A 22,839-nucleotide genomic window follows, 5' to 3' on the forward strand; every position below is an offset into this window, starting at 1 on the left:
GAGAATGTGTCTGACTTCTCTGAGCATCCCCAGATCCCTGAATCCTTCAGCGTGAGCCAGGCCATGGCAGCTGCTCAACTCATGTTGCTTTTGCTCAAGGATGAGTGAAGCCAGGATTAGCATTCTGCTTCTGCACTGTGACCTTGGGCAGGGCACACAACCTCTCTGAACCCTCATTTCTTTCTCTGGAGAAAATAAAAACCCATAGGGGAATAATAACACTGCCTAACTGATGTCTCATAGCTTACTGTGAAAATCAAATTGAACATGATGCTGTCATGAGGAAATATAAGCAGTGGGGCACTCACCATACAGATGTTAGCAGCTGGTATTCAGAGGGAAATGTGTCACCTGTTCACAGGTAAAACATGTTATCCTAACAAGGGCCTTACAGTTAATTATGCCTTCATCCAAAGTAATGTGTAATTCTGGAAGATCTGCCTTGGGTCAGGCAGATGGGAAGTATCTGAGGTCAAGGCAGAGTCTGGTCACCCCGATGGGAGGCTTCTGTACCCACCCTCCTTACTCATGTCCCGGAACCTGCTATTCTTCCAAGATCCCTGGGGTTGAGTCATGTTCCTCTCCCTGCCCAGCATCCATCTTCTCCCCAGGGCTTGGGCCTAACAGCTCAGGTCTTGGAGAGCAGACTGCTCCCACTGGCAGCCCTGCACTCCTTGGAGGAGATGAGGTCAGATCAATATCAGGACTTCATAAATCACTTCCAACACATTGGCCTCACCGCAACTCTATGAAGAAGGTATTAGAACCCCACTTTAGAGTCCAAGGTCAGAGAAGCAAAGGGCTTGCTCAAGAGCACAACTGCTGGAATTGAACCCAAGTCTATCAGATTTCAAATACTCTAGTCTTTCTCATGCTCCCCCTTCTTTCTCTGGGCAAGTTCAGGGAGATTCATATCCAAGACCCACCCAGTACAGGCTTTCTGAGCTCAGCATGAGCTTGGTCCTTGAAGGAACTCAGATTTCAGGCAAATACCATATTTCCTTGATTTTAAGATGTATTCTTATTCAGTTTTGTATTTCTGATATGAAGATCTTAACAACGGTAATATCTGAGATTTTAGGAAATTTATTTTTTAAAGATTTTTTTGAAGTGGACCATTTTTAAAGTCTTTATTGAATCTGTTACAATATTGCTTCTGTTTTATGTTTTGCTTTGTAGCTGCGAGGCATGTGGGATCTTAGCTCCTCAACCAGGGATCAAACCCACATCCCCTGCATTGGAAGGTGAAGTCTTAACCACTGGACCGCCAGGGAAGTCCCAGAGATTTTAGGAAATTTAGTAGGAGTCCTAGAGACTGCATTCAAGTGTCTCCGCTCAGCTACCAACTGGTTCTGTGCCTTTGTGGAAGCCACTTTACCTGCCTGTACCTCCAGGAATTGGCCTGATTTTTGGTACCAACTCTGCCACTTGAGAGTTATGTGGCTTTGCGGTCCTCTCTGGGATTCAGTCTCATCTCTAAAATGATGGGAGGAGTCACTGATTTTTGACCTCTTCTTTTAAACGGCAGAACAAGTTTCCCCAATCACATATAAGTGAAAAGCTAAGTTGCTGCTCTGGATGAAAGAAGGGTGGGGGTGCCTGGGACCCTATAGCCTCTTCTACTCCCTCCACCTCTGCCAGGGCCATCCAGGCAGCACAGCCTCGGCTTCCTCACTTTGGCAAATTTCTCCGTTAAGCTCTGGTTCGGGAGAACATTGCTCTGGGAGGTGAATACAGAGCTAGAAGACCTGGGCTCAAGTGTGGATTCTCTTTAAGCAGCTGGGATGGCTCCAGTATAATCACTTACCAGCTCTGGGCCTCAGCTTTCCATCTGTGAAGTAAAGCAGTAGATGAGATGATTTCTAAGAATCCATTCTGGCCCTTACATTCCATGAATGCAGTCTTTCATTGCTCTACCTCAAAGGTTGTACATTACTCTGGTTGTACATTAGAATCACCTAAGGAGCTTATCAAAAATTAGTAAAATATGGCCCACCTCCTCCCCACGCACCAAGCTGATGTAACTGATCCCAGGAAGGACTCAGACATCAGCATTTTTATTTGTATTTTTAAAAAATATTTACTTATTTATTTTGGTTGCACCGGGTCTTCGTGTGGCATGCGGGATCTTTAGTTGTGGCGTGTGGACTCTTAGTTGCAGCATGCATGCGGGATCTAGTTCCCCAACCAGGGATTCAACCCGGCCCTCCTGCATTGGGAGTGTGGAGTCTTACCCACTGGACCACCAGGAAGTCCCCATTAGTGTTTTAATAAGCTCTCCCAGCAACTGTGACAGCAACCAGGGCTGAGAAACACCACTCCTCCAGACCTAAAGCCTCAGTGGGGAACGAAGAATAAAAATTCCAATGACATTTCAGAGAAGGAATCCTAAAAGCTTAAATCTGGGGAGAATTTTGTTTCTTTCAGTCTTACAAGTGAATCGGTAGGTGGGTGCTCAGGAACCTAAACCTATCAATCAGATAATCCTAAGTCGGGGAGGTCAAAATATTTTTTTCATTTAAAAGTGTTTTTGGTATTCAAGTACCTAATAAGTGATTCCTACATATCTGACTATAATAGGCATGATGGGGAGAATTAACCAAGTATAATACAGTGCCTACTCTCACAGTCTGTAATCTAATGGCAGAAACAAAATCAGTGGCAAACAGTATGGTATGAAATAAAGTGCTAAATCTAAGATAATCTTTATTGAGCACTTTTATTGCATGCCAGGCACCAAGTGCTTTATAGTATATTAAACAAATTTCATCCTCACAATAACCCACTGAGGAGGGTTCTGTTATTATTCCCATTTCTCACCTAAGGAAACAGAGGATCAGAGTGTTATGTAAACAAACATGCACAAGCCCATAAAGCTATCAAGTAGCAGACATAAGGGTTGAAGCCAGGCTCCAAAGCTGATGCTGGTACCATTTTGCAATATCACCTACATCAGGTGGGGTAGATTCCCATATAAGCTCTGTAGGGTGCCAAGAGGAACCTGGGTCTGGCCTCAAAGCATGCGTTCTGCTAATTGAAAGAGGAAAACTTCAGGATGCTTGTGCGTGAATGAAGAGCCCAGAGGGAAAGTGAGGCTGGGTCAGGTGACACAGGGCCTTGAATGTCCGGTACAACTTGAATTTGATTAGGGACTGGCGTAGGAAAGTGCTAATTTATCATGCCTTTAAGAAAGTGAGTGGGTTAGAATGGGCATCAACAGAAAATCTACAAAGAACAAATGCTGGAGAGGGTGTGGAGAAAAGGGAACCCTCTTGCACTGTTGGTGGGAATGTAAACTGATACAGCCACTATGGAGAACAGTATGGAGGTTCCTTAAAAAACTAAAAATAGAACTACCATATGATCCAGCAATCCCATTACTGGGCATATGCCCAGAGAAAACCATAATTCAAAAAGACATATTGCACCCCAATGTTCATTGTAGCACTATTTACAATAGCCAGGTCATGGAAGCAACCTAAATGCCCATCGACAGACAAATGGATAAAGAAGATGTGGTACATATATACAATGGAATATTACTCAGCCATAAAAAGGAACGAAATTGGGTCATTTGTCGAAACGTGGATGGATCTAGAGACTATCATACAGAGTGAAGCAAGTCAGAAAGAGAAAAACAAATATCGTATATTAATGCATATATGGGGAACCTAGAAAAATGGTACAGATGAACCGGTTTGCAGGGCAGAAGTTGAGACACAGATGTACAGAACAAACGTATGGACATCAAGGGGAGAAAGCCGCGGGGTGCTGGGGGTGGGATGAATTGGGTGATTGGGATTGACATGTATACACTGATGTGTATAAAGTTGATGACTAATAAGAACCTGCTGTATAAAAAAATAAATAAAATGAAAGCATTAAAGAAAAAAAAAAAAAAAGTCGGTGTCCTACCGGGTGTGCTAGTGAGGTGGGAGGTGAAGTTGGTCCTGAGAACCTCTTGAGGGCAAGGGCTGTGTCCTCTTCATCTTTGTTTCCTCATGGCCTACACAGGCCTAGCACATGATTGTTACTAAATATTTGCTGAATGACAGTTGTGAACTGCTTCTTTGAAGTCACTTGGAATTCTTAATCTTCACCTTCTACTGCAGCCCAGCATGACATTACAGGTCCTAGACTGAGGTAGGAGCAGCGACAGGAATAAGGAGGAATAGACGGTTGAGACAACGAAAAACAATTAACTGGCTAGGCAACACATCATTAAGTACCCAAGAAACTACAGACAGTGGCACTCACACACATGCTGAGGGATATAACTACGACCATACATATGCCCAGAAACCAAGCCAACACGGAGAGTCCATTTCACAGAAGAGCACTGTGTTTTCCAGAACCTACCCAGCCAGAGGACCTTCCTGCAAATAATTGTTACCTGTGAGTAGAATGTTAAACTCTGCCCTTCTGCAGAGTGCCTTTCTAGTGAAGATGGGGGTGGGGTTGGGGGTGGATTCCTGAAACTGGCTAAGGACAACTATCTTAATTGTTTCCGAACTTCTATTTCAAGAACTTAAGTTTGGGAGCCAATTTAGAACGTGTTATCTTTCAGTAAGGAGCACACAAACTCAAAAATCTCATTGCCTATGTCAGAGCTGAATCCCATCTAATCCATTTCAATGGGAGTTCAACCTCTTCCAGGGTGGCAGGGCCAGGGTACCAGATTCGTGGAACTAGGCTGATTAACTTATTTAAATCCTGGTGATTCCCCAAACCACTCCAAGCCCAAAATAAAGTCGTGGTTATGGGATCCTCATACTACAGTTGTTTCGACTCTGCTCCCCTCCAAAGCACCAAGGGATCAATCCCTGTTTCTCATCACCACTGCGTGGGTAAGGTCACGCTAGAGGGACGTCCAGAGGCCTCGAAACCATACACTTGCTCTGACAGGGCTCTGGAGCCCGAGAGCCACTGGGAAGTGTGTACCGCCAGCACAGTCTTTGCAGGATGCTTATGGCCAGGTTGAAAGCTGAAAGCTGATTTTTGATTAGCAATAAATCCTGGCTAAATTAAAGAGACCAAAGTAGTCTATAAAATGTTCCCATCTGGAGTGCCATAAATGAATTATATGTGTGCTGAGGTATTAATCTCTTTACAGTTTGGGCGAGTCTGGCTGGTCACTTCTGGCGACAAGCAACCTCAACAGGTTAACCCAGTGTACCTCAGTTTATCCCAGAGTCACAGAGATGTTTTTTTTTTAATGTGTTATGAGGTAAAAAGGATAGGTCTATAGCAGTAACCTGTTTAAAGATAATCTTTATTTCTAAGAATTTTTGTATACAAATTAAAAGTTTAAGACCCTAATACATAACATAGCAGTGTTTTTTTTAAAAATCATTACCCCTTTGAGAATCTGATAATGCCAAAGCCCTTCTCCCCAGAACGCACCTCTACTCATTCATGCAATATTCTGCATACCACTTTAGAGGATTACAGAATCCAGATTGAGGGTCTGTTCTGGATTATTAGACAAACCCAAATTTACTAGTTTTAGAGGGGTTCATCTGCTTCTTTCCCCTACCCTTTCTCTAGTACAGCTTCAAAAGACCAGAGAATTGTCAAAGAAATCTCTGAAGAAAGTATTACACTGAACTCCCTTGAAATTTCCTGGGGAGCATGCAGAAACCACTGTCAACTCCAAGAGGCATTCCAGACAAACTCCTAGCTGCTCAGGGAGGTTATGTTAATCATTGGCTCCAAGCACCACCCACCCTTGCAGTACCAACGCTGGCTGTCGGGAACCACTTACAGGTACAAAGCAGGTCTCTGCACACCTCCCTCTGGCTTTGGATGCATTTTTAGTTAGTGTTTATACTAGAAACTCCATGTAACCACCTTGCAGTCTCCGCTGGCCACTGCAAGCACATGACCTTGTTCGTGTGTATTAACCACTCACAGTTGCCACTAATCAAGGCAAAGATTGTACAAATGGGGGAATGGGGAAAAAGGGACATTTACATCAATTATTTTAGCAGCATCTTTATTGCAACAAAGAACCTGTAATAAAATGCAACAAAACTAATGTTTCACTTTACATGATTAAAAGCCATGTAGCTGAAAATAAGAAAACCCATAAACTTACTGGAGTGAGACATGCAGTTCTTTTTATATAAGTCAATGCTTAAAACAGCAGGCACTTTATGTTCTAAAATTAAAGACCTGAACTCCAACTGTGCTGAATACAACATAAATTTGTATTTGGGCTATGTAAAAACAAACATACTTTTTCTCTCTCTGAGGGACTTCTCAAATGATTACCTAGAACTGTCTCTTGACGAAATAAGAAAAGCACGAGCCAGCACCTTGCACTAACATGTCTCCATATTTCAGGCTGCAAGATGGATTAGGTGAGGCTGGTTGGGGTTCGGAAGGTGGGAGTCAAGAACGTTTCCTTATTCCTTTATGTCTGCTGGGAATGGACACTCACCTTACATATCTTACTTTAGATATGGCCATGTCTCATTGCTTACTTTAAACAGCTATAATTTGGGCTCCCAGGCTTAAGCAAGCACTCTATATCCCAATCCCCAAACTCCCCACTACACCAAGGAAGACACATTTAGTGTTAACAATTTTAATTAACTTCAGAATGTCATATACTAATTAGAAGTACTGCTTCATTAATAAGCATGCTTAGCATTTACTTTAGAATGGAAAAATTAACCATTTTACGTTATCTTTAAAATGTTTCATAGGAATATATTAATAAATACTTCTTTAAAAATTTGCCTTTTCTACATATCATTTAACTACCATGAGTTAGGATATCTGGATGGAGTCTAGCACCAACCAAACACTAACTGGCTGTGTGACCATGGGTATATTTTCTCCTCTCTCTATATGGAGGTTTCCTCCTCTAAATAATGAGAACACCAGATTATACCAAAGATGAAACAGCTTGAAAGTTTTACAATTCTGTAATAATGAGAGATCTCATAGGAATCATTCCACCTAAAGAGAGAACACTGTCACAGAGAGGTGGGATACACCTTCTGTAAGAAGTAAAACAAGCAAAGTAAGCATCAATATCTATATCTCATTCTTCTGAAAAATAATGCATGCATTGTGACTTCATCCTCTTGTATGAGGCTTTGGAAACAAGCCAGGAATGGCATAGACAGAAAAACCTTCACTCCAAAATTAATCTCCAGACCAAGGGGATATATAGTTAATGATACCTTCTGCTTTTTTCAGAGTGAAAAAAGGGCCAACAGTCATCACAGATGAGCAGCTATCTTGACTATTGTTTTAGGTTCTTGTCAAACAGTCCAGTGTAGAAATCACCTATTATTTTCTTAATCCAACTCATTCTCTGCAGAAGAGTTTCTTAAAGTAGCCCCCAAATGACTTGCTTTAGAGTCACCTGGGAAGCTTGTTAGAAATGCAGATTCCTGGTCTCCACTTAAATCAATAAAATCCAAATTTCTAAGAGTGAGGTTCAAGATTGCATTTCTTTTCATAAGCATCCCAGATGAATCTTAGATTTTGAGTCCCACTGCTCAACAACGCAGAAGCAACCATAACTACTGATGGTTGTTCAAGTGCACCCAATTATCAAACCTGCAAAACTCCCCTTTGATGTTTAAGCTAGTGCTTTTTGGTTCTCACTAAAAATGCTGCTATACTCTTGCCTTTTAGTTTGTTACCCAAACACAGGGTACAAATAGTTTTAGTGAGATTTCTACTGATTGCTTGAATTGACTTTAAAATTGACTTTAAAATTGATTTTAAAATCAAATTCAGTTGAGCTGTCTTTCTGTAAGCGAATTCAGTCAGGTATTTTTCCCCCTATGGAAGGAGAATGGCATTTAACTGACTGGGAATTATAACAGAAGCATTCCTTGTGATGGGAGGAAAGCAGAAGGCAAGATGCAAAAGGAAAACACCTGTGAATTCAAGAGTCCATGAGGTTCTTTAAGGTTTGTTTTGATAAAATATGAGATGCCATTTTGAAGAAACAGCCTTGTTGGGTAAGAGGTTTCAAATGAGTAGCTGTATAAAAGCCACTGTATAGCATTTCTACTTTGCATATTATATAAGGTTAGATGGTCAGATGCCACTAGTCCCTAGACAAAAACCATCTTCAGTAATCAGATACATACTTAAGTCATGGGGGAAAATACTTTCTTGGGGAAGAAAAGTTACCCAAATCAATTTAATTTAACATTGAAAAAAATATAAACAAATATTGGCATGGGAAAATATCATAACAAGAAAATCAATACATATACAGACACAGGGAAAAGTGTGGTACCTATTATACAGTATAAATACAAAAACAGCAAAACCCAATCCCCCTCCACAGACAGCACCACCAGGTCACCCTGCCATCTCTGGACCTCCCCCACCTCCCATGCGGCCCTTAGTGATGAAGTCCACATCTCATGCACAGTCACCATCCTTACTAATGGAGGCTGTGCTCTCTAGGGCAGAAATCTACTCTCTCTGTAGTGGTGAGAAAGAAGAGAGTAATTTTTTTTTTGGAGTGTTGTTTAGAAGTACTTTCCAAACACTGAGGCTTGTCAAACTCATAGGTGCCTTCTCTGCCACTGGCTCCAATGTGACCCATCTAACACCCTAAGATTCTAAGATGGCAGATCCCAATCGGCACTATGAGCTCCCTTAATAGTCAACTGCTAGGGCTAAACCAGAAAAATGTCACGGTCATTCAAGAACTCACTTGTAAGCTTTGAACATTGCAAAAGAGAGCCATGCCTTGCTGGGGATCAGTTTATGGTAAAGAGGTTGTCTGGAAACTCTTTAAGCTCACAATATCTAAATAATATTCAAATAATTTAAAAAGGTTAAAGAAAGCTTCAATTTGTAAGGTTTCCAAAATTAAGAAGAAAATTAAAAAAATTAGAATTAGAATTGTAAAAGTAACTCTAAGGAACTTTTCCTCCCCTGAATAATGTTAGTCTGTACCTGTGTTGGCAAGAGTGTGATTTCTTAATCTGGTTTCCTTAACTAATATTCTAGGAGTTTAAATTTCAATTCCTAAACTTTTTCATGAGTATTTTTTGTCAAATTATACTTCTGCTTAGATCTTAAGCAGACCCTTGCCTTCTCCTCTCCCTGCCGTTCTCCACACTCTGGTCTCCCCCACCCCACCAAAATTCCCCTCCACTGCCCTAAAACTCTGGAATATTTCAATGAGGAAATACCCAATGGAAACTGGCACCACTAAATTTTCTGAAAAATACAAGTGAATGTGTACTTTTTTCTTTTCCTAAAGTGAAAGAAATTGCCTGCAAATATTTAAGCTCTAATCATTTGATTAAAATTTTCCTGTCTGTAATTATCAATATTATAAGACTAATTAAATCCATGCTACATATACAGTTACTTGCCTTTATGTGAAAGGAAAAACTCACTCGGTCATATCATCAAAGAGAACTATTTATACTAGATACAGTTTAAATTGGTTAAAAACTGGTCAGAGTCTGAATGAAACAAAATTAAGTGTCTTTAGGAGGCTACTAAGTTATCCTTGAAAAATCATTAATGACCGGTTAAGCCATAGGTTTAATAGTGATTAGTTCATAACATGCTGGATACACCCCAAGCAATGTAGTATAAGCTATTCAATTACATTTAAGTGCTATCAAATCTGTAACTAGTCAGAGATTCTGGAATTGAACCAAACCAATCACTAATATCATATTTTAACAAATTCAGAAGTGTACTGTAAAAATACACTAATTAAGTCCATGAGGTTTCATAATGCTATTAAAAATGAAAATAAGGTAGTATGGATACATGGTACTAATGTCTTATTTCTTTCAGTAATTCTCATGGTATTGCTGGGTCCCTTAGAAATATGTATCATTTAATTTTGTGTATGGTTAAGGTATTAGATTACTATCTACAAGCTGTAAACACCTGCATGGCACCAAATATACTTTCAGAAGTAGATGTTATGTGGCAGGTACCAAAATGTGATGATCAATTCTCTACTGATTAAACCTCCTCATCTGGTTAAACAGCCAGTGTATACCAGAGTTCTACACAGGTCAAAGTTATATCACTTTCAGAGCAGCAATACGTGATCCAAGGTTTTCTTGAAGGTAGTGCAAAAGATGCAGTTCATAATGTTCTCCAGATTCAGGAACTCTTATGCTGTGTCTCTCCTGAGGATAGATCTTAAAAACAACAACAACAAAATCAAAATACACAAAATAAGAATTTAGGAATACATCTCCTTCCAAAGCTTTCCAGAGATTTTCAACAGAATTAATAACATGGAGCAGAGCTTCTCCAAGATATTATACACATATATCCTATCTAAAGGGCCTTCTCTTTTTATAATTCCCTATGTACCACTAAGCTTACAGAAGGATCAGTGGTTCTCCAAGTGTGGTTTGCAGACTTCTGGGGTCCTCAGAACTCTTTCCAGGGATACACAAGGTCATATTTACTTTCAGATCAAAAATAAGATATTATTTGCCTTTATTCACTGTGTTGGCATTTGCACTGATAATGAAAGGCAATGGTGGGTAAAAGTGCTGGTGCCTTAGCATGAATCAAGGCAGTGACATACACTTGTAGTAAACAAGAAAAAATGCCAGTTTCCCTTAAGTAGTAGTAAAAATTAGAATTTTGTTAAGTTGCAACCCTTAAGCAGAGGTCTTTTTATATTCTGTGGTGATAAGATGGGAAGAAGGCATAAAGCACTTCTGCTACACGATGTCTCAAGGAAAAGGACTTGTACAACTGAGTTTTGTTTTGTTTTTTCTTTTGGCCCCGCCGCACAGCATGCGGGATCTTAGTTCCCTGACCAGGTATCGAACCCACGCCCCCTGCAGTGGAAGAACGGAGTCTTAACCACTAGATAGCCAGGGAAGTCCCTACAACTGAGTTTTTAAATGGAACTCCATTTTTCACTTGAAAGAATGACAACTATGGTGATTCAGACTTGGCTATCTGGCAAACATTTTCTAAAAATGATGTGAGCCAGTCACTTCAAGGACAACATTGACAGTATTTGTTGCCAATGATAAATTTTGAGCTTTTAAATGAAAATTAGAGTTTTGGAAAACTTGCATCTACCACTCCTAGCTCATGAGCTTCTCAATACTTGGAAAATTTTCTGTTGAGATCAGTGGTAATATCAATGTATATGATTTAAAAAATATTGTATGATTAAGTGGATCAACACTTAGAAGTGAACCAATATTTTCCAGATGACCAATGCATGGGTAAAAGATCCATTTGAAGTACGAGATCCAACAGATTGTAATGTAGCAGAGTATGAAAAGTTTACAGATATGGTTTCAGATTCCACACTAAGACTAACCTTTAAGAAACTACCATTTGTTCAGTTTTGGTGTAGCAACAAAGAAGAATATCCATGATCATCTGAAAAAGCTAAAATATTACTCCCATTTCTTAACTACATATTTTGTGAGGCCAAAATTTCTTCATTTACTTTAGCCAAAACAACATTTCACAACAGATTGTATGTGGAAGTAGATACGAGAATCTAGATGTATTTCTTATTAAGCCAGAGATTAAAGGGATTTAGAAAAATGTAAAACAGTGCTAACTTTCTCAGTAAATTGTTTTGTCTTGAAAAATTTTCTCCTCCATTAAAAATGTGATCTGTGTTAACATGTAATAGTTTATTATTGTTAATTTTAAATAAATAAATGAATATTTTAAAATTTTCTTAGTCTTAATATCTTATATGAGAAATACTGATAGACATAACTCACATAAACAAAAGCTTTTTGGTATATAAAAGGGTCCTGAGACCAAAACGCTTGAAAACTGCTGCTATAGACAAATATCTCATAGTTTACCTACATAAATGTCAACTGAAACACAAAAAAGGGAAAAGTAATATTTTTCATTTCTTATGAGAACAATCTGTGTAAGGAGTAGAAACGAGGAAGAAAGGAGGAAAAATTTCTCTTAAAAGCTTTTTTTTGAGTAATGGAGCAATGGAGGTAAGTAACTTGTTGGTTTCTGTTCCAATGTCAATATAAAACGGAAGAAAATTAAAAGACCTTGTAATCAGGTCCTAAAAATCCTTTATAACAATGAAATCAACTAGCATTTCTTTACCCTTCCAAGAGGAAGAAGAAAAGCAAAGGAGGATAGTGAATGGACTCCTGTCATCTTGCCCATGATTACAAACTGAAAGCAGATACAGATACGCAAGTCATGTAATCTGATAGGACAATTTTCATCCTGACTTCCACAGGATCTTAATTTTTATCTAACTAGAGGCACTACTAACTATGCCTATTATTTTAGTTCTCTTAAGCAGAGAGTGGCCACAGCTGAAAATTCAACCTTACTCCATACTTTATTATATTTCAAAGTAACCAATCACTAATCATGGCTATTTTAATCAGAAAATGTAAAAGAACTCACCTGTAAATCATATGGCTTTCCAGCCCTCACTAAAAAACTCAGTAATATACTGGTGTGTGCAAAATGGACATTCTCATCCAAGAACCCATGTAAGAGTAGTAAACGATTTGGTCTGGAAAAATGGAAATATCAGAGGATTAGGCAAAATAAGAGTATTTGGGAAAACCACTTAACTCCTTAAAACTAATCACAACTAACTACGTTAACTTCCTTATACTGTAATATTAGAATAAGGATTCAACATTTTGGGACTTCCCTGGTGATGCAGTGGTTAGGAATCCGCCTGCCAATGCAGGGGACATGGGTTTGAGCCCTGGTACGGGAAGATCCCACATGCCATGCAGCAACTAAGCCCGTGTGCCACAACTACTGAGCCTGCACTCTAGAGCCCGCAAACCGCAACTACTGAGCCCACGTGCCACAACTACTGAAGCCCACATGCCTAGAGCCCGTGCTCCGCAACAAGAGAAGCCACCGCAATGAGAAGCGCGCGCACCGCAACGAAGAGTAGCCCCCGCTCTGCACAACTAGAGAAAGCCCGCGCGCACCAACGAAGACCCAGGGCAGCCAAAATAAAAAAATAAATAAATAAATAAATTTATTTAAAAAAAGGATTCAGCATTTCAATATTAAATTAGTAATATATTAACCAGATGCTACATGTAAAGAAAAAATATTTTTTTTTTTCTTTTTTGCGGTACACGGGCTTCTCACTGCCGTGGCCTCTCCCGCTGCGGAGCACAGGCTCCGGCCCAGCCGCTTCGCGGCACGTGGGATCCCCCCGGACCGGAGCACGAACCCACGTCCCCCGCATCGGCAGGCGGACCCTCAACCACTGCGCCACCAGGGAAGCCCCCCAAGAAAAAATATTTTAATTAAATCGTGTTCTATTTCCTATCAAGATATTAGCACACATCAATAATTATAGCATGTCCCTAGAAAAAGAAAAATCATATGTTACTTGCAAAATATACGTAAGCAGAAATGGAATTTTTTCCACCTTGAAACAGTTGTGTACTTAATTAAGCTTCTTTTATCACTTAAGCAACTGCTTCAAATATAACTTGTAAAAAAAACCCAAATTATATGAACTGGCCTATAATTAAGCTTTGACAAACAGCTATGTCTTCTAGTACTCTATAAAATATTAGCTTTGGTTTTGTCATGCTTATAGTTTTCATTATTAAAGACAATTTTTAAAGATACAATTTTAAATTTATAATTTTAATTTTAAAGCTTAAGCTTACTCAGAGGGGAATTTTTCTGCTTGCATGGCCACAGATCCTAAGTAATAGCCCTGTTCATTCTGGTCAGGGTGACCCATATAACGTTCCGTGTAGCCTGTATCATAGAAGATCCACAGAGTGACTGGGGCCCCAGCAATAGCAACCTGCATAAGATAACAGTGACAGTCAAGTGTGGTCCAGAAAAGAATGGCTAGCACTGAGAGTCTGTAACTGCAAATTTACAGGCTAAAATTATCCTTAGGCTTTAGCCCCATGACTGGAGCATACATGGTCTCAGGCAACTCAGAAAATCAAAGGGGAGTGCGAAGGTCAAGAATTTGATACTTTGTGAGTCAGTTAGCTTCATGTTCCACAGATGTGCCACACACCAAATCCTTAACCTGGGCTAGATGAAATATAAACATGGGCCTCTGTTAAAAGGGGAGGCTGAACTAGAACATATGAATGCCTCAGTGTAAATTTATTCCTGCTCCTGGGGAAAAAAATATGGGACAAGTGTCAGCTTTATATAGGAAAAAGCAGTCTTTTTTTTTTTTTTTTTTTTTAGCTTCTGTTGGCAGTACAGAATTTAAAACAATGAATGAAATATATTTAAGCACTAAATACTTGCCTCATTTTAAGTCTCCCACACACAGTTTTATATTTAAATATTGATTTAAATACTGTAATTACTTTCTTGACAGCTGCAAGCCTGGGAAAATTATGGCAGTATTCAGAGTTCATTTTGTGGTTATTATAAATAAAGATTATCTGAATATACATGTAAGAACAAAAACCCTATAGTTTTTATTCTTAAAAAATAAAAAATTTTCACTGTAAAATAAAATGTTATTGAAATATTAAAAAGAAAAATGCCACTCATAATTCCCATTCCCTTAACAACTGTTAGCATCATTTTATATTTTCTTGTAACATATTTTTCTAAGAAGCTGTTTATAGAATTGGAATCATTGTTTACATATTTCATAGTTTATTCATTCAGTACAGATTTACTTAGGACCGACTATGTGCCAAGCATTGTGCTTGGCAGCTGAGGATACAGCATAGGGCAGACAGATCCCTGCCCTCAGAGGTTGTAGTCCAACAATTACACAAATAAGAACAACCCAATATGAATGTGTGTTTTACTAATCATGACTATCTCCCATAATCTTTGGCATATGTCTATAAATAGCCAGTAACTGATCAAGTTGACAATTATTTTATATAGATAAATGTAGATAAAGATACGTAAACATATCTCACGAGTTGACAAGATATATCTATTATTTCACACGGCTATTAAACACACAAACCCTAACATTTCACAGTACTGTCAACTCTGTAAACCTTCAGAAAATTTGCATTTCCTCATATCTCAATTTATAGAAAATTCTACGCTTATTGCAAAAAGAAGTACATAGGAAATCACATACCCTGAATATATCTGACCTCTGCATTAATGCCATCAGGGAGAGGTATCCTCCATAGGACCAGCCATGGATGCCCACACGATCTAAGTCAATGAAATCATATTGAGAGGCTAGATATTGGAGTCCTTCCACCTGATCGTCAATTTCTATTTGACCCTGTAAAAAATGGAGAGCATTTCACTGATTCTGATAAATAAAAATCTTATTATAAGAGTGCTTTTAAAGCTGATAGATGTTCTTACTAAACTGTAAGTAGTTTTACAGTAGTTTACTGTAGTTTTTTTAGATAAGAACTCATTATCAATGGAAATTCTGTTGCTCGAAAAAAAAATTTTTAACTCTAGAGATAGGAGCCTATAGCTTCTGTTGCTAGCCTGTCCTAGAGTTTAGTTACCCCTTAGTCATAGAGTTCTTTCCTACTGTGACCCAAAATGTCCCTTGCCGTATGGGTATCTCCCATTTCCATTTGTTCTGTTGTCTGCTAAGAGGTCAGCATCTTCCTTGTAACAAGCCTTCCTACACCCAAAGATAAAAAATTAGCCCCCTTAAGTGGTTGACTAATATTACCTCTCCTTTTTAAAACTTAATGTAATAAAGCAGAGGGAATCACTCTTGACGCATTATCCTATTTCCCTATCACCTACCTCTAGGAACTGAACATACAATTTCTTTAAAGTCCTGTATAGTCCTAATTCCTATCGCCACCACCCTGTCTGTATTACTAGGCCTGCCAGTGCACACAATCTCACTTCACTGAGCCAAAAACAAAAATAAAAACAAAAACTTACATGAGAATACAACATAAGGTCAAAGAACTGGCTGTGGGAGAAAATCCCCATGTCTTACTCAGCATGTCCAATACACTGGCAAACACAGTAACTGCCTTACTGTGCAAAAGGAACATCGGATTCTCATCATTTCCCAAAGCAGCAGAAAGGACATGGGGCATCTCTAAAAGGTAGCATTTAAAGCTTCCTGTAGAGAGAAAGAGGCTTGTCACAAGGAAGGCACTAACCAGTTGGTTTCTCTCTTCACAGAGGACAGAACAAATCTCAATTATTCCTAATAGTGTACAGGATGCTGAAAACTAAATGGACTGGCTTGTGGCTAAACTGGACATAAAAAATAGAAAGAGAGGGGGTTTCTATATAAAAGTGGTTCTATCTCAGCTCCCCAAATTTACATATAGGTAGACATGAATAGCCTAGTGAATATCAAGTTGTACCTTCCCTCCCACCCCCAAACCATAACACATGCTCACATGCACACACGTGCACACACACTCACAGTGCCTTCCCCCAACTCCTTCTCTGGGATTTCACACTAAACAATGCACCAAAAATTGTAAATGTCTTTAAAAGAAAAATGTTTGTATGTTCACACACCATTTTATATTTAAAGGCGCCTTCAAATTTAAGCCCTCGGTGACAGGATCCCCTGTTGTCTATCACTACAACCACGTAACCCAGAGAGGCTAGGGTATTCAATCGGAAATACTTGATTCCTTTAAACCGATTATTCACCAACTGCACCTGAGGAAGAAATACAACTTCAGTGAAATTTATTATATGGCAGCATACAAAAGCATAAGAGAGGCAGGATGCTGCAAAAAATAGAAAGCTTAAATTTTTAACATTATTTTGCCTAGAAAATGAAATTATTTTCTTGTGGCAAGAACACAACATGAAATGGACCCTCTTAAAATTTTAAGTGTACAATACAGTATTGTTAATCATAGGACAATGTTGGACAGCAGATCTCTAGAATTTATTCATCTTGCATAATTAAGAATTTTTTATGCCCATTGATTAGCAATTCCCCTCCTCCCCCTCTCCCTGATTTATTTATTTATTTATTTATTTATTTTTTTGCGGTACGCGGGCCTCTCCCGTTGCGGCCTCTCCCGTTGCGGAGCACAGGCTCCAGACGTGCAGGCTCAGCGGCCATGGCTCACGGGCCCAGCCTCTCCGCAGCATGTGGGATCTTCCTGGACCGGGGCACGAACCCGTGTCCCCTGCATTAGCAGGCGGACTCTCAACCACTGCGCCACCAGGGAAGCCCTCCCTGATTTATTTTTATTTTTTAAATTAACTTATTTTATTTATTTTTGGCTGTGTTGGGCCTTCGTTGCTGTGCCTGGGTTTTCTCTAGTTGCAGCGAGCGGGGGCTACTCTTAGTTGTGGTGTGCGGGCTTCTCACTGCAGTGGCTTCTCTTGTTGCAGAGCACGGGCTCTAGGTGTGTGGGCTTCACTAGTTGTGGCACGCGGGCTCAGTAGTTGTGGCTCGTGGGCTCTAACGCACAGGCTCAGTAGTTGTGGCACATGGGCTTAGGTGCTCTGCAGCATGTGGGATCTTCCCGGACCAGGACTTGAACCCATGTCCCCTGCACTGGCAGGCGGATTCTTAACCACTGCACCACCAGGGAAGTCCCCTTATTTACTTTTAAATTAAATCTTTTCATGTTCATGTTACTTCTTTTCTTTCTTAACTTCACACTCAAAGTTCTGAGGAATTACTGAGTAACTACAGACTTTAAAATTATAACCTAGATACTAACTACATACAAGGTAAGTGATTTAACCTACCCCATAGAAAAAATTACTAAAATGATTACTTCTACCCTGAGGAAGAATTGTATCATTCAAATGACAGAATAAGATCATTTTTTCTCCCTACCTGTCTCTTCTGGGATTGTCTCTGACCAGTAGAGGGAAAACTGAAGTATTTTAATGAATTACTATGACCAGTCAGCTTCTTTTTTCCTGCTACACAAATCAGTGCAAAAGGTAGAATAATTCTTAAATATCTTTATTGCCCTAGAAACTATACTTCAAAATGACTGAGAAATTAAATGTAGTTTGGGCTTTACCAGAAATATACTCTCTGGTGAAAAGAAGACTTTAATTAATGGGCAGAAAGTTACAGAAGTTCAAGGTTTGGTGGATACTAAGGTAGATAATAAACAAACAAAAAAAGGTTCTGGCAAAATTGAGGAAGTGTTCTCTGGCTGAAACCAATCGGAAAACCAAGCCAGCCAGGAGTTAAAATAAACATCGATGCTGTCTTCACTCAATAAATACCTACTGAGCATTGAATGGGCTAGACTGGCAGTGGCGGTATAAAGAACCTTCTCCTTTTGAACTTTCGGATGTTTAGCGCCACTGCAACAACTGTCAAACTGGTCTTTCTGTTTCTATACTTGTCCTCCGTATAGTCTGTTCTCACAGCAACAGGATGATGTTTAAAAATGTAAATCAGGTATGACTTTATAGCTTTGGTCCTCCTAATGGCAGGGGGTTTAGATCAGAGTAAGATCTAAACTCCTTACCACTGCCTTTGAGACACTACATTATCTAGCTCTTGGCTATTTCTGTGACCTCATCTCATACCATTTCCCCCCTTGAGCACTGCACTCTAACCTTACCACTAACTATATCAAGTTGGTTCTAACCCCAGGACACATTAACATTTACTGTTCCCTCTGTCTACAATGCTCTGCCCTCAGATCTTTAACATGGCTCATCCCTTCTCATCCTCTGCAACCTCAGAGAGCTTCCCTGACCTTCCAGTCAGAACCCTCATTTTAGTCACTTTGCCATCCTCTTTCCCAACAATTATTCATAACACTTCCATTATATGAAGTTATATAATTTATATGTCTGCTTGTTTATTATTTTCCTCATTAATCTCCATGAGGGTGGGACATTAGTCTGACTTGTTCACTGTGGTATCCTCACTGCCTAGAATAGTGCCTGGTACATAATAGGAACTCAGTAACTATTTGCTGAATGAATGAAAAACAGAGACAAGAGAGTGATGTTTTCCCTGTCTACCTCGGGAGGAGGGGTTTGGTGGGCAAAAGTGCTTGTTTTTAAAGGGAGGGAGCTGAAAAAAGAAGTATTAGGCAAGGAACACATATATGAACATATAAGAAAAATAACTCACTTCTTTGCCTGCTGTCAATCACAGAAGATGGCCTCAATTGCCTGATACAACATTCTCCCCCAGAGCCAGTGTGTCTGCCTTTGCAGCCTCCAGGCCTGCTTCTTCTTAGAAGGAGGTACTTAAACATAATGCCCTTTAGCACTAAGAATTCAGAAGTTTTCTTCAGTATCAATTCTTCAAAACCTGTGTTCTGCTATTTTAACTTGCTCTCTTGTGCATTTATGTTTGCAGAACAGTGTCTGGCACATAGGAAGTATCATAAATATTTGCTAAATAAACATTTTTTTTTAAATAAACATTTTTAAACACACTACTGTTATCAATGAAAAGTTTAAAGAACTAAGCCTTGATGACTTTAATGGGAAATATTTGTTGCTTTCCTTGGTTTCACTTTTGTCCGACTACAGACGTTGCTGCATTTAGCGATGAAGTAATTCACCTCACGTTATGAATTGTGGCATTGTTGTTATTCAAAAGATTCCCACTTTGGGGGATTCCCTGGTGGCGCAGTGGTTGGGAGTCTGCCTGCCGATGCAGGGGACACGGGTTTGTGCCCCGGTCCAGGAGGATCCCGCATGCCGCGGAGCGGCTGGGCCCGTGGCCGTGTCCGCTGGGCCCGCGCGTCCGGAGTCTGTGCTCTGCGACGGGAGAGGCCACAGCGGTGACAGGCCCGCGTACCGCAAAAAAAAAAAAAAGATTCCCACTTTGACCTGAATATACACCAAGAAAAAAAAGGTTTGGACCACTTATGTGATTTAATCAAATTTTGCAAGGTTATTGTGTGCTATTAGAAAGATTTGATCTTACATTATGGAGCCTCTTCGTAACTAATCCACATGGTCATCAAACACAAGGATGAATGACCTCCCAGTGGGTTGAAGTGCCAAATGCATTCTATCATGCAAAGTGTTATGGGGAAATCTCCCTGCAAACTGAATAGCAGATTCTCCTGTGGCCTCACCAAATCTGAATGCTTCCAAAGAACACTTTGAGAAAGAAACTGTTCTATAAGTGCAAAAAAATGCAGTTGTATTCATAAAGTACTCCAAACAATTAAAGAATTTTGTTTTTACTGCATGGCGAGGACTTTATTATGGTAAAACATGCATTTTAACCATTTTAAGTGTATATAATTCAGTGGTATTAAGTACATTCACACTGCTGTGCAACCATCATCACTATCCATTTCCAGAACTTTTTCATCATCCCAAACAGAAACTTCAAACCTATTAAACAATAATTCCCTATCCCTCCCCAGTCCCTGACAACCTCTATTCTACTTTCTGTCTCTATGAATTTACTTCTTCTAGGTACCTCATACAAGTGGAAAAATATAATATTTATCCTTCTGTGCCTGGCTTATTTTACTTAGCATAGTGAGCTCAATGTTCATCCATGCTGTAGTATGAGTCAGAATTTCCTTTTTTTTTTTAAAAGGCTGCATAATATTCCTCTACATACCACATTTTGTTTACCCATTCATCTATCAACGGACACTGGGGTTGCTTCCACCTTTTGGCTATTATGAATAATGTTGCAATCAACACTGGTGTACAAGTATCTGTTTGAGTTTTTGCTTTCAATTCTTTTGGGTATACATCCTGAAATGGAATTGCTGGATCAGATTATAATTCTATGTTTAACTTTTTGAAGTACTGCCATATTGTTTTCCATAGCAGCTGCATCATTTTACGTTCCCATCAGCAACATATTAGAGTTCCAATTTTTCTACACCCTCACCAATATTTATTATTTTCCTTTTTTTTTTGATAATAGCTATCCTAAGGGGTGTGAGGTGGTATCTCATTGTGGTTTTGATTTGCATTTCCCTAATGCTTAGTGATACTACCTTTTCATATGGTTTAGACTTTTTAAACTTAATTACTAATATAAGGAGTCCTTTAGTATTAAAAATATAAATAACCAGCTAGTTTTTATAGTGTGTTTTCCACATATCTTATATATCATTTCTTCATTGGGAAGGAGAAACACCCTTCTTACTTAGTCATAATATCAAAATAATATAACAAAACATGTAAAGTTTCTGAGCGTGTCCTGTAATTTGTCTCCTGAATTTCTTTGTATTACACCTTTTATTTATTTTTATTTATTTTGCAGTACATGGGCCTCTCACTGTTGTGGCCTCTCCCGTTGCGGAGCACAGGCTCTGGACGCGCAGGCTCAGCAGCCATGGCTCACGGGCCTAGCCGCTCCGCGGCATGTGGGATCCTCCCGGATGGGGGCACAAACCCGTGTCCCCTGCATCGGCAGGCGGACCCTCAACCACTGTGCCACCAGGGAAGCCCTGTATTACACCTTTTTTTAAATGTACAAAGATTTAGTTCAAAGTTTTTAAGAGAAGTCTAATTTAATTCTTTCATAATTTATGTGTAGATGACAATTATACAAATGTGAATCACGTTTTGTTCGTAAAACACACTAAACAATGGCAAAGTGATTTAACTTGATATATGACGGTTATTGCTGAGATGTTATGGCTTATGTAGTTACTTTTATTTTTTGGATAACCTTACATCTAGATACATTTCCAGATCTGAATAACTGGGTATAATTATAAAGGATATTTACTGAGTCCAAGAGAGTTCTATTAGAAAAACATTGTAATTATATTCTAATTTCTACAGGGTCTCAATGTAAGATATATAACCAAGATTAAACATTAAAAAAATTACCAATTTACCAACTCACCTATCCAAAATACTTTACTCTGACAGTAAAATTTGCTTAATATTCACATGCTAATACTTAAGGTGGAAACAAGAAAATCAAGGTGTAAACTTCTTACAGTGCTGAATAGTAGTATAGCAGTTGCCTTAACTAGCTGATAAAAGTATTATAGCTTTCTTGAGAGATGTGGCCTTAGAATGAAGAGATGGAATTCATTAGGCTACCAAGGCTTTCAAAAATATCTGTTAAGACTCTTTATTTACCAAGACATTTAATTATTTAAAATCATTTCCAAAACAAGTTCTCTACCTACAAAACAACATATTTACCTACTGACATACTACATTCTCCATGACAGTTATAGTCCTCACTGTAAATTAAGAAACTGACATTGAGGGAATTCCCTTGGCGGTCCAGTGGTTAAGACTGTGCTTTCACTGGTGAGGGCCTGGGTTTGATCCCTAGTCGGGGAACTAAGATCCCACAAACCGCATGGTGTGGCCAAAAGAAAAAAGAAGAAATTGACACTGATTTTCGAGTTAGCTATCTAACAAAACCCAGCTTCCTGAACTCCTAAATTGGATAATTAGAGCATAAGCCAGAGTCAATAATAGCAGAGGCTCAGCAATGTTCAAATCTTAACTGAAACAATTGACCAGACATTTAAAAAACAAATCACCTAAAAAAAAGAAAAAGAAAATGAAAAAACACACACACACACATATATGTATGTAAATATGCCCACCTGAGGACCACCATATATAAACAGCACAGTCGGGTATTTCTTTCCAGGTTGTAGATCATGAGGTTTGTATAGCATCCCATACAATGTAAATCCAGTAGTGCTTTCAAAAGAAAAAATTTCTGGAGGGGTATAGTCAGGAAGAGGACCTGAGAGGAGGTAACACAGTCTGTATAAGGAGTTCTTATGGGAGCTCAGCAATCTGAGAGCAAGGAAAAGATACTATAAACCCACCACCCTATACACAAATAACTAACCATTCCCCCCCTTCAGATGATAAGCAAGAAATCAAGCACAAAGTTATCTTTAAAAAAGGAAATCTAATGAACATATCAAATTATCCACTTGAGAAGCAGACACAAAGTATTATGAATAATCCTTGGAGCCCAGGAGGTATTTACATGCAGAACAC

The 22,839-nt window shown here is 39.1% G+C and overlaps 1 protein-coding gene across 11 annotated transcripts in view; it reads right to left on the reverse strand.

The window, feature by feature from the left end:
• Positions 1-5,981: 5,981 nt before the first annotated feature.
• Positions 5,982-22,839, reverse strand: part of DPP8 (dipeptidyl peptidase 8) — a 57,185-nt gene continuing 40,327 nt past the window's right edge. For 7 of the 11 annotated variants that reach the window (XM_027123348.1, XM_027123350.1, XM_027123349.1 and 4 more), the window contains 6 exons: positions 22,431-22,576; positions 16,438-16,584; positions 15,056-15,208; positions 13,641-13,783; positions 12,394-12,505; positions 5,982-10,157 (listed from right to left, as the gene is read on the reverse strand). In XM_027123348.1, coding sequence (XP_026979149.1) covers positions 10,035-10,157; positions 12,394-12,505; positions 13,641-13,783; positions 15,056-15,208; positions 16,438-16,584; positions 22,431-22,576 — 824 coding nt within the window. In that variant the 3' untranslated portion in view covers positions 5,982-10,034. Of the gene's footprint in view, positions 10,158-12,393; positions 12,506-13,640; positions 13,784-15,055; positions 15,209-15,888; positions 16,028-16,437; positions 16,585-18,997; positions 19,139-22,430; positions 22,577-22,839 lie in introns of those variants that run through there. The other 4 variants (XM_027123352.1, XM_027123353.1, XM_027123356.1 and 1 more) reach the window with 4 other exon arrangements.

The sequence above is a fragment of the Aethalodelphis obliquidens genome, unplaced genomic scaffold (assembly GCF_003676395.1).
Source record: "Aethalodelphis obliquidens isolate GAN/ISIS:26980383/991018 unplaced genomic scaffold, ASM367639v1 scaffold26, whole genome shotgun sequence".
Classification (NCBI taxonomy): Eukaryota; Metazoa; Chordata; class Mammalia; order Artiodactyla; family Delphinidae; genus Aethalodelphis; species Aethalodelphis obliquidens.